The 13,398-nt window shown below is 40.0% G+C and overlaps 1 protein-coding gene across 1 annotated transcript; it reads left to right on the plus strand.

Moving 5' to 3' along the window:
• Positions 1-1,867: 1,867 nt before the first annotated feature.
• LOC114479650 (oxygen-regulated protein 1) lies at positions 1,868-10,504 on the plus strand. Its single transcript, XM_028473427.1, has 3 exons — positions 1,868-2,530; positions 4,784-4,946; positions 5,271-10,504. The coding sequence occupies exons 1-3, from the start codon at positions 1,868-1,870 to the stop codon at positions 10,502-10,504; spliced, it is 6,060 nt and encodes a 2,019-aa protein (XP_028329228.1).
• The last annotated feature ends 2,894 nt before the right edge of the window (positions 10,505-13,398 follow it).

Below are 13,398 nucleotides of genomic sequence, written 5' to 3' on the forward strand. Positions count from 1 at the left end.
AGATTCTCCAACTTCTGGACAAATAACTTAGCCACATTTGAACTTGTTTCAGGAAATAGAATAAAACATAGTGAATGAGAACTCTTTATTCACATGAAATTAGGCAATAGGTTCCTCAGGTAGTCAGCATTTGTTTTACACTATGATTGTTTTGTGATAGAGTTAAACCCACAAATAATAACCATGTTAATGTGTCGTCAATCGAAAGCCGAAGAATGGTTTGTGGCATGAAGTCTTGCACACTTTCAAAAACAGATGCATTTTTTAAACCTGTAACGAATGCATTGATTTTTAACATTTTGTAGTAATGCCTTTAAAAAAAGTTATATTTGGTAGATATAGACAATCAGCGACTCACTACTCCTGATCATCTGATAGGACTAATCTATCAATGCTTTTATCTATGTATTAGTCGATTTCCATGTCCAGGAGGTCTATCCTATGTTCGGATCTAATATTTATAAATCGATCAAGTATTTACTTCATATGTGTGCCATTTATATGCAGTACCTCTAAATTGCACAAGAACAGTCAACAAACACACTAATGTGTCATTTTAACATATGATACCCAAATGTGCCAATCAAGAATTAAGATGGCAAATCTCTACAAAGTCATTTTGATGAGGTGAAATGATGTCACTTTTCCCATTTGTGTTTTTACAAGTTTGGCCCAAAAGCTACTAAATATATTTATTAAAAGATCTGTGCTCAAGAAAATTCCCTATTACTGTGCGCACCATTCATTTTATTGTCCTTAAAAGATGAGCTTCATTTACAGATAAGGAGTCTGTGGGCCACCATCTTGAATTGCTAAAAAAGCTGATGACATCATACGGGTTACTGCTACATTTAGTAGCGTAAGTAAAAATAGTAAAAAACAGTGAGTGTCATTCTAAATACAGTTATCTAAAATTCAGTTTTGAAGTCAAAACTATTGATATCTAAGATGTCGTTCTAATTAGTCAAAATGACTGCATGCCACTCACCCTCTGTCGTTACTGTAGAAAAAAAAAGTAATGTTAACAGAAGTCGATAATAAGTTAAAATGGGCAGCACTTAAACTAGAACACTGTAGTGTGAGCAGTGTGTTAATATGGAAAACAGGAGAAGGAAAACCAGTAGCTTGAAGTAGCTAACACTAGCAAATTCATTTTTAGGTCCCAAACAAAAAGAAGAAAAAAGGGTTACGGATATGATGGCATTTCACTTTGCAAAAGACATTTCCCTGATGTACAGTGTACACTAAATTAAAAAAAAAACCATTTATTGTTATTTTGTCCTTGATCTTTTGTAGTGTTACTAAATTAGGCAAAATCTAGCAGCTCTAAAAGTATGGATTGCTGACAGAATGTTGCATTCACTAAATTAGTGTTTCTCAAATGGGTGTACGTGTACCCCTAGGAGTACGCAATGGCACTACAGGGGGTACTTGAGAGATACTTAGATAGAAAGAGAGAGAGAGAGAGAGAGAGAGAGAGAGAAATTAACAAATGAAAGTATTAAAAATATAGGGGTTTATTATGTTTATTTTTAGTTAAAAAGTATAATCTTGCTAAATATTATCAGCAAAATGACACAAGAACACACAAAATGATGATAGAAATGATCTTGATTAGAACATGAACTCAAAATACAAGTCAGTCTTGGTCCCACATCAGGAGGGAGGTGACCATAAATAATAAAAAAAAAAACTATATAAACAAATCTATTCAGGAGATACTAAATACTGTTTCATTCCACTTATCTACAAAATGAGATTCTTTAAAATGTGTTATCACATGTTTTTTTTTTGCATAATTCTGAGCAAAATGTTTACGAACCACTGCACTAAATCAATCTACTATTTCCTCTCAGGCTGTTTTGAGATGAGTAGCACATCTGTTCAGGAACGCCCAGCCAAGGGACCATCCTCGGACAGCGGGCGGACAATACCGTCCCAGTTCACACAGCCCGCCCCCGACCCGTCCGCCTCTAAAAGGCTCTGCTTCTATAAAAGCGGGGACTACACATTCAGTGGACATCGCTTGGTCGTCAATGCCCGCACCTTCAAGACCTTTGACGCTTTATTGGATGCTCTGTCGAAGAAAGTGCCTCTGCCGTTCGGTGTGCGGACCATCACCACACCCCGGGGGACGCACCTCGTCAAGGCTCTAGATGACCTGCATGATGGAGGATCTTACGTGTGCTCTGACCAGAAACGAGTGAAGCCTCTTAACCTAGAAGAGGTGAACCGGCGTCAGGTTCCTTGGAACACCACCCGGCCACTCAGGGGGGCGCGCCGAAAACGTCAAGCTATAAGGCTGAGGCAGTTTGGTCCTATAAATGAAACCAGGTCAACAAAGATTACAGAAAGGGTAGCAGTACGGACTCCAAAGAGACTTTTGGTCATCAAGAACAAAGATCCCACCCTTAGACGGACCATTGTGCTACAGCGACGGACGGCACCAACGTTTGATGCTTTACTGGATTACTTATCTCAGATCCTGCAGTTCCCAGTGCTGAAGCTCTACTCTACAGATGGAAGACGTGTAAGTAGCAGCAAGTCAGTAGGGACTTTAGGTAACCCCAGATTTTGTGACTGCTTGCAAGTTAAGAGCCCATGCACCAAATTCCCTGAAAGAATACAAAAGAATAATATGATAAGAACTTCCTCTATCAATCTACCTAATATTAACATGCCTTCAACCACAAATATAGAAATGGAGATTGTACAGGTTCAATAATCATCCTTTGCTCTGAATGGGCCGAAGAGGTCGCCATCTTATTTGAGGCTAACCATGCCCAGAAACTAGCTTCCTCTCGCTATGTAAATAAACAGGAACACTTTCTTATCATTTCATAAAAGTGCTGCTTAACAGAAGGTTTTCCTTGCCGCCATGATGAATTCATGTTGGGTGTGGGATACATATGTATGTGTATATACGTATATATGCATATGTGTGTATCCATAAAATGAAGAGTCCATCCTCAAGACTGCTCTACTGTAAAGTGCCTTGAGATACCATTGGTTATGATTTGGCGCTATACAAATAAAGATTGATTGATTGATTGAGATTGATTGATTGATAAAAGTACCATTCATATTACAGTATGCACGACTTGCGGCATGTTAGTAAATAACATACAATTGTCCAGTAGTTTTATTGACCTGATTATAGAGCCATACTTATGCCAATCGCCATTTGTTCTTTTTTGTCAGATATTCGTAGTTATCTGTAGTGTTGTGTTCAAGACCACACTATCTGAGACCAAGACTTGCCCGAGACCAGAATGCACCGAGACCAAGACAAGACCAAGACTTTCGGGAGCCGAGACCGAGTCAAGACCAAAACCGAGACAAGCCGAGACCGAGACCAAGACCAAGAAAAAGACCATAAACATCTTTCTTTCAATTTAAAAAAAATCTATAAATAAATAAAATTATGGCAAGGTTCAACAGTTAAATAACATTCTCTCTTTAATTTTAGTTTATTTTAAATACATTTGACGGACAAAAAAGGTGCCTGCAAAAAGTTAACTAAAATATTAAAACTACTACTGCTACTGATAAATTCACAATTATTCTACATATTTGAAAACAAGATTTTATGTCAGCTGAATGTACAGCAAGTGTTTAAAAGCATTTCTGCCAAGAAATAATGATTCTTGATTCTGATTCTTTGAGTTGTGCAGGTCAACAGGTCACAGATTTCACAAGATATTTTTTTAGTTTGAAAAATCCTTTACACAGGTTATTTTTTATTAATTCACTTAGTTGATATAGTTTAATTTGGTTACTGTAATGTAACTAGGATATTCAATTAACAAAGGTTTCCAGCTGTAACTGTAAAAGTGAAACTTTCTGAACTACAAACAAGTTGTCAGCAGTGTAAAAAACATAGAGCTACAGGTGGATGTGAAACTAAATAAAACAAACTCAAACCCTGGAAAAGTCATGTGACAAATCAATCAATAGTTCTTGTTGAGAAATATTATTATTCTGGATACAGTGGAAACAGAAACTATAAAAAATAATTATATTGTGAACCTGTTTATATTGTGGGGAACATATTATATACATACATGTAACTGACACCGTAGCCACACACGTATGAGTGTGTCACACACGTCACTCAGTCACATTAAGGAAGGTTGTGGTCATTATACGGGGTGGATTAAATAATGAATAAAGGATTGTTTTATCCCGTTCTTCTCCGTGTTATTATCACATTATAAAAAAGTTTAAAAATAGCAGGAATTAGTGCTGGTCTCAAACGGTCTTGACGGAAAATCTCGAGTCCGGGCAGCCCGAGTCCAAGACAAGACCGAGTCAAAATGCTTCAAAGTCCGAGACAAGACCAAGACCTTTAAAATTTGGTCTCGAGACCAAGACCGGTCTTGACCACCACAACACTAGTTATCTGGATTGGTGATTCTGATCACGGCACCATGATCATTCACACTTGAATTCGTGTCAGCAGTGAGAATTATAATGACCAATCTGAGCATCTAAGCAGGAACCAAAAAAAAAGGTTTTGTGTGTTTTTCTTGTTCGTTTGTGTTTTTGAAGTAATTTTGTGTATTTTTGTTGTTTTTGGTGTTCTTTTGTGGTTTTTGGTGTTCTTTTGTGGTTTTTAGTGTTCTTTTGTGGTTAGTGTATTTTTTGCATTTTGTGTCTTTTTGAAGTCATTTTGTGTGTTTTTGGAGTATCATTAAAAGCAACCTTTGAACATGTTTACATCTTTCGTACCAACCTGTTTGACTTTGACACTGTCACGTGTTGATCTCCTCTGTCCTTTCAGGTCGACGGTCTTGCTGCCCTAATCTTGTGTTCTGGAGTTCTTGTGGCAGCAGGCAGCGAGCCATTCAGATTAGGAAGCTACACTTTTTCCGGCCTTGGCCAGATTGCACCAGCTCCATACGGAGAGAATCCTGTGGAGCCCTTGATGATTCAATCCAGAGTTTGTAAGAACAAAAATAATTTCTTTAGCTGCTGTGCCATAATGTCTATGTAGAGAATCAGTGGTTGTTTAAGTTTTTGAAACTAAAAAAATCACATTCTAAAATAAATAACCAGTACTTTTCCTGAAAGAATCTCTTCTATGCTGGATTACTGCAAAAAATCACATACATGAAGCGATTGTGTACATATATATAGTAGAGTAACCTTGTGGATTGAAACATGTCTGTATTTAGACAACTAACAAAATCTTACTCTGACTGCTATGTCACAATTATACTAACTGATTTATTTCTGTTTCTGTCCCCTATCTTTTTTTCTGACCAAAGCGAAGAACAAAGTCCTCTTGAATGGCAGAGATTCAAGAAACTTCTCCTTGTCGTCAGAGCGATATATCATCAACCAGATAAACAAGTCCCAGAATGGTAGCCTAGCTGGAGGCAATCACCAAAATCAACCCAAAAAGAACCACCAGCTTTCCAATCATCACGCATCAATGGAGGCTTATAACACAGAGAGGATAGACACTGGTCATTGTGCTTGCATTATACCTCAGGATGACGACATAGAAAAATCCTTTCGCATAAATCAAGATGGCAGCATGACCGTGGAGATGAAAGTTCATCTGACTATCAAAGAAGAGGAGGTGCTTCACTGGACAACCACGCTCAGCCGCTCCTCCACCAGCAATAAAAGGAACTGCGCCTCTTATTCTGAGTCAGAGCACAATTCACCAGACGTGAACAATGTTGTTGGCAAAGCCTCTTGCAGTGTTAGTGATGCTGAAGCAAAAGAGGATAATTGTTTAGGTGGAGGTAGAAAGGAGGTTGGCTTCAATGGATACTCATCAGGAGCTTCGGAAAACACAAAGAACAGTTTAAAACGGAGCTCCACACCAGGGCCTCGACACATTAATAAGAAGGTGTCTGTGGAGAGCATGAAGATGGTTAGCAAATCCGGCATTCAAGAGAACACCCTTGGGCATTATTCTTACATGGAGACAACGGCTGATGGCGAGACAATGGAAGGATACTGCGTTGTTCAGCACAGCAGCAGCAGTGGTAGCAGCAAACCAATCCCAATACCTCGGAAAACAGCATCAGCAGGAACAAGAGACAAACATTCCAAGTCCTCCATCAGGTCGTCAGGGGTAGCCGAAGTCCTTCAGATACAGAATAATGGGATGGAGGTTACAGAGACAGTGATGCATATTTATGAGAGCCTGGGCTGCTATGACAACTACTTTGCAAATGAGGACTACAGTGTTGACAGTGTTCCTTTAGACGGCTCTGCTACTGCTCCAACAAGACAACATGCCTCCGACTCAGCGCCATCATCCAGAAATGACTGTGACATAGATTGCAGCTGGCAGCCACCCACTGCTGGCTCACAGCAAAGACAGAAAGAGGAGATGTTATCACTGTCATCAGAGCCAACACCTCTGACATGCGAGAAAACAAACAATATGTCATCACAGTCACTGCCTCAGGAGTCATTGAAAAAAGACAACAACCCAAGAAGAACAAAGAGAAAGACGACAAGGTCTGCCAGAAATCAGAAAAGTTCTACTTCTACAAGCAGCACAGACATGAAACAACGAGAAAACAAAGCCAACTCTTCAAAAAACATCAAGGTTTCATCATTTGGAAAGCTTGGCAGTGATGCAATTGCTAGAAAAAATGGCTACAATTCATCAGAAAGCACCAAAAGGAGCAAAGAAGAGAAAAAAGTTGAACAAATTCAGTCAAAGAAATCTATTCAAGACAAAAAGCTGCCAAAAGAATCAACATTATCGTTCCGCTCTGAACCCATGAAGAGGACCCCATCGGAGAGGCAAAACCTAAACAAAGCACCTGCTCGTGAAAACGGCTACAATGTAAATACTCCATCTGCAAGGCCACAAATGAAGAAGAACATGACAGAATTTTTACAGACAAATAAAGCAAACACTTTAGGGAAAAAGAAGACGATGAAGCCTAAATTCCTGACAGAAACCACAACACCAACACTCAGAAAGCCCTTAGAGCTGGCCGACAGTGTTTCCATGCCTTTGCTCAATCCGCTGGACAATCCCTCGCCAGACGAAGTACACCAGTATGTTGAAAACTGGTTAGAACAGGCCAACCCAGACCCAGTGCCATACACAGAGGGGGATGACGAAACTGAATCCCGTACTAAAGTGGTCTTTCAGATTGGTGGTGACACAGAATCAGATGAGAAAAATGGACACCAAACTAATTTGGATGAAAACCATTTATCATTTGGCAATGCTGTGAAAAAATCGACTTCCTGTCTATCAGTTCCTCTCAGCCACGCAGAGATGTCTACATCTCTGCAGAACAATGAGTGGAAAACACGAGGGTTATGTGTTTCAATGCCTACCTTCAGGGTTGACCCAGTTCATCACGAGAACAGGTTGAGGTCCCACCAATCAGTTGAGGCCATTGGGCCAGAAAACTATGAATCCACCTCATCCAACATTTTAAGCCCCAAATTAAAGATCCAACCTGTTCTCAAGCAACTCTGTTCATCAATACAATTCATCAGAAGAGCATCTGCCGCTGACACAACGTCCAACCTGGAAAAATCCAACAGTCTTCCTGATTTCCCAACACAAGTTGCCTCAGTTTTTGGCTCATCCTGCAAAGCTCTATTTTCATTCCTGTCAGTAATGACTCTGAGAGACAGCTTTGGAGAAGGAGATGGTTCGCCGTCCAAAACAACCTCAGAGGCCAAGCTAATGATGGAGTCCCTACAGAAGATTTCCACCATAGACGATGAAGAAGAGCAAAGAGCAAGCCTGACAGATCTGCGAGGCAGAGCCTCATCACAGTTCAGGGAGCGCTGGAAGGATTTTGTGACACTTAGGGAAAGGCTTGAAAGTGAACCTCTTTCCCCACGGTTTTCAGAAACTGAGTTTGCTCTGGATGTCATTTCCGAAGTTGGTGATGCCTTTGAAGATCAGCAGTTAGGCATCAATGAGCTGATGGAGGAGCTGAATATGACACCTGAACTCAGAGCCGAGATTGTTGCAACAATTCAACAGACCAAGAGTTTTTACCCAGTGGAGGAAAGCACCTTTATAGAGACTGAGAAGAACATGTCTGACTCAGAGGAAGATGTCGAGCAATTTCTCAAAGAGAGCAAAAGTGAAACTACACTATCTGAGGACCACGACAGCATAGATGAAGGTGTTAACAGGAGAACATCTGATGGTGATCCCATAAAAATGAACCACATGATAAGTGCATATAACCAAGAACTAGATGCATGTGATGCACAGACAGAGGAAGAAGAACCAATCAAAGAAAAAGAAGCAGAAGAAGAGGAGAAAGTTCAAGAGGTCTATTCAGATACTAATGAGATTGAAGGCAGGGCAGAGGCAGATGGTGGAACAGAGGAAGACTTAATGAGCCATGAAGAAGAGCAGCAAGATGAGAGTGAAACTGATAGAGAATCTGCTGAGAAAGTGGAGGAAGAGCTAAGTGAAGGTGAAGAGGAGGTTGGTGAAGAAGAGGAGGAAACAACAGGTGCAAGTATTGTTGAAGACACAGATGAGCGAGAGGGGGCCGAGAATACAGAGGAAGAAAATAAGATGGAAGAGGAGGAAGAGATAATTGAGGGGAACGATGTGGGGTCAGATCATTTTAGTGAGGAGGAGGAAGAGGCAGCTACTGAGTCGGGTGAAGGAAAGAAGGATGTAGAGAACAACTTACAGGAGGAAAAAGATGACGAGGAAGAAGAAGAGGAGGAAGTAAATGTGATTGAAAACACCGACAATGTAGTGGAAGTCCAAGCACACCTATCTGTTGCTAAAGATGTCAAAGAGGAAGATAATGAAGAAAGTGATAGGGAAACACATGTTCCTGAGAAGCAAGAAGAGGAAGAAGAAATTCAAGAGGTTGATGAGAAAGAAGAAAAGGTAGATGAAGAAGTTATCGAGGTAGACGAGTTGGAAAAGGTTGAGGAAGAAGATAATGCTGTTAGTGAAGAAGATAACAAACCTGTGGAGAAAAAACAAGATGAAGAACATGAAGACGGGGAGGAAGAAAGTAGTGATGACTCTTTTTGTAAAGGTACAACAGAAGCAAAGGAAGAATCAACAGATGATAAGGAAGCTGCTGATGAATCAGAGATTGAAGGGAACATGACCGCGGAGCAACCTCTAGAGGTAGATGAGAAGGAAAACAATGAAAAAGAGCTAAACGAGGAAGAGTCACAATTAAATGAGGCAGAGGAAGATGTAGATAGTCCTTCTGTTGACAATGAAGAACAGTCATTGCAGCAGGTCATCAGAAACTGTGAGGAAGCTCATGTAGAAAGTAAATCATTTTCAGAGAAAGATAGTCTTTCTGACAGTAATGAAGAACCGTCCCTGCAGCAGAGCATCAGAAACTGTGAAGAAACCAAAGTAGAAAGTAAATCGTTTTCATTTGAGGATCAGTGTGAGGATGAGAAGGTTAATGGGATTGAAGTGGTTAATGAGGAACAGTCAGATGAGGGAGAAGGAAACACAGTTCATCCAGTGGAAATATCCCAGGAACTACTAGACTTTGTTAACCACGCTCTTCGGTCTTCCTCCCTTTTGTTCACCTATGACTCTCAGGGGAATCTTAGATTAGAGCCTGACACTGAGCGCATGCTGCGGATTCAGAAGACAGCGCACTTAAAAAACAGACAAGATAGTTTATATGGGTCGAAATGCCTCCCGAGTCCCTACACATCAGATTTATCTGATTACAGGCCTGAGACTTCAGAAAGCAGGGGATGCAAAAGTCAAGAATCTGAGGATATTATTTCAGAGAGTGGAGAAGAACCTTCGTTTCTGGCAGATTCACCACACAAGATGGAGCAGGTAACCTCCAGAGTGTTAGACCTTGGAAATGCAGGAAGTTTGTCTTCGAAGGACTCTGTAAATAAGACCTTGAAGGAGGTTATGTCCCTTCACAGTGCAGCCAGCACCTCTAAAACACCAGGGAAAGAGTCTGCTGACGGCGTTTTGATTGACCAGGGCCGATGGCTGCTAAAGGAGAACCACCTGATCCGAAAATCACCTCCTGCCTCTCTAAGTATGTACGCTAACTTGGATAGCATCTCCACCGACGCCAGTCAGGAAAACAATGGCGAGGATTCTCCATCCTACTTGAAAACACAGCACAGCCCGCTCGTAGCCCTCTCTTCGTCTGAGCTTGAGGAGATGGCAAGGCCTCAGACTCCAAAGTGCACCTACTTCAATATGCCACACGGAAGTGACTCTGACCCGTTTCTGGATGATTGCAGTGTCAAAAGTGGGAAAAAGCACTCTAGGGGTGTTAATGGAAGAAACTTCAAGGTGTCTCCTATTGTGGACACCTCCAAAACCTGGGCTAACAAAAACGGCAGCATGTCTTCGTTTGCCTCAGTGGAGTTTAGGATATCAGACAGGAAGGTTCATCCTGAGGGGGAGCATTCAGCTGTCTCTCAGGTTAGAAGGACATCCAGTGGGGAAGAGAGCACAGTACGGTCACGAGACACACTAAATGCTCTCCGTGTCAGATGTGGACAGTACTGCCCTATTCTGTAGCAGCAGTTCTGACACGTTCAGCCATGTATGGACCCGATGTGCCATTTCTGGCTGTTCATTTTGTTTCTAAAAGAAGCTCCTGAAGTGTTGTAACCTTAGCTAAAAAAAATCGTCAACAAATCTTTTTGGAGCTTCAGAACATTCATAGATGTATATAACAATGAAGACAGCTGTGCCTCATATGTATGTCTATATGTAAATAAAAATCTATTTAAATAACCTTAAGGGTCCTGACTGTAAAAATCTTTAAAGAAAAGTTTTGTAACAAAATTACAATAAAGTGCAAAACAAAAAACTTTTAAAACAAAAGAAATAAAAAGATATAGGTAAAGGTAAAACAAATTGTAAAAAACCTAAACTTTTTTTTTTTACAACACAGATAGCAAATAATGAATAGTAAAAATTAAAAACAAAAACTTTCTATGGGTCATCAAGCCCATATTTGCAACTATGTAATGTGATCATCCACTAAAACATAATAACCATTTAAAAATAATAAGAGAGAAAAAAACTGGGAGACTGGTATGAAAATACAGTCAGACTGGGATGATGTTCACACTGTGCTCAGTTCTTTGTATATGGGAATGGTTTTAACAACACATCCAGTTCATTTTTGGGTGTAATTCATACTCCGATCTCCTGTGGTAATAATAATCATCAGAAAATTACCGTCACTCAGACTGTGTGTGCTGGGTTTTTACACACTTGTGTCCCTTCATGAGGAGCCAGTGTCATCAGCAGCTGTCACTCAGCGTGGCCGATGCTGGAGGAAACATCTGAAAGTGACACTGGACGTTATGCTGACTGACAAGTCGATATGAATAACTACAAGATTATATCATCCAGTAGACACTTGGAAAGTGGAAATCCTAGAGTGAAATTCTGGGAAAATATTCTCCCATTCATCCCTGTGGGCTTGCCCCTCTGTGCGAATGCTCACATTCAGAAGCAGACAAAGGAAAGGGTTGGACAAAGAGAGGAGAGAGGTCTTTCCAAAGTGACCGCTCTGGATGTTTTCCAAGGGTTTTGTCGGTAACTATGGAGATTTGGAAAATAGGCCCAGAAGTGTAATTCCTCTGTTGTTATTGTGGTCCAATGGTATCCATCTAGTGGGTGTCCTGTTATCAGAAACTCTACTCCTGCTCCTTCACCTAAACTTCAATCTGAAAACATAAAACAAGCACAGTGAATGGGAAAACATTTGAGAAAACTGTAATAATGGATCATCGTTAGGGCCAAATATGAGAGCCAGAGTTGTAGTGTGAAAGCACTAATAAAGAAGTGAAGGCCCATTATGATCCGATCTGCTATGTTTATTCACTGAGGCAGACGCAGAGGTCCGGATTGTCCCACACACAGAGCGGGGATTGTGTTTTCCTGTTCTGTCAGCGTACAGCAGCCCATAGAATGCAGACTGTCAGGCCGGTGATTTCTGTTTGCAGGGTTTAGGCTGAGTATCTCCCATTCTTGGCTTTGTAATAGTTTAATGGTGTGAGTGGGAAAATTCCTTCGGGTGGGGGAAACACAGCAGGAGGAACGCTGGTTAAAGAGCAACAAGTGATGGAGGGATGAGAAAAGCGAACAGTGAGAATTTGAGAATTGGATTGGATAACAAAAATACACAAAACCACCAAAAACACAGAAAACGTCAAAAAGACACAAAGTGAGTCCAAAACACACAACACAGCAACAATAATACAGAAACTACTTCATCAAAAACTTACAACAAAAACACAAAATAACTAGAAAAAAGGCAAGGAACAGCTCCAAAAAAACAAAAAAACGACAACAAAAAGCATACAAAACGTAACAAAAATACAAAATGACTTCAAAAACACACAAAACAAAACAAAAATATACGCTATAATAATCTAAAAATATGCTAAATGACTCCAAAAACACAAAAAAGATGACAAAAAACAAAAATCCACAAAATAACTCAAAAAATTACATAAAATAAGAACAAAATTACACAAAATAACTCAAAAAATTACATAAAATAAGAACAAAATTACACAAAATAACTCAATAATGACAAACGAAAACACACAACACGACTCCAAAAACGCAAACCAGCAAGAAATATACACAAAACAAAGAGTATAAAGAGTATAACGCCACCTGAAAAGACCCACACGGAAACATGAAACGGCCGCTGCACAGACTGTCAGAGAAGCCGTGAAAGATGTGGAGGGATATATCATTAAATGCAATTCTCATCATTACAGTTAAATGGCTTCATGACAAATGAACTTTAATGAGTTTGAAAATTAGCCATTCCACATTGGAAGGAACAGATCTATTCTTTAATGCATCTATAAAACCAGTATGGAAAAAGACATATCTTTTGAGAGAGAATTACTTTTATTAATTTATTATTTACTAATGCTATAAGTTTTGATTTTGAGACCGGAGCGGTGTAAAAATGTGTATCAGTGTAGTCGAGCCTTGTTTCTATTGTGTCATTTAATCATAATGCAGCTAAAAGAGCACATTGGTAATTGGTTTCATCAAGGATGGTCCATCCCATGCCTTGTTGCCATAGTATGGTCAGAGACGTGCTGAGATGTTCACCATGAACATGTAAATTATGTTCCTCATTCTCTCCCCTGAAATGCTCTTTTTGTTCCTCCTCCCGTTTGTCTTGTTGTTGCTGTGATTAACCTGAGTTCGTAAGATTTAATGGAGAAAACCTTGCAGCACAATGAGATATGGACAGTTCGGCGAATGCACGCAGAGCGGTCTGATTGGATTTAAGAGAGAAAAGTCTGTAAATTAGGATCAGGGGTTTCATTGCTTTTGGCAGGACAGCATCTGACAGTTGAGGGGATTAAAAGTTCTTGATAAAGTAACCAATGTGTACAAATCTTAGCCCTTTCAAGGAACATGAAACA

This window comes from Gouania willdenowi, chromosome 17 (assembly GCF_900634775.1).
Source record: "Gouania willdenowi chromosome 17, fGouWil2.1, whole genome shotgun sequence".
Classification (NCBI taxonomy): Eukaryota; Metazoa; Chordata; class Actinopteri; order Blenniiformes; family Gobiesocidae; genus Gouania; species Gouania willdenowi.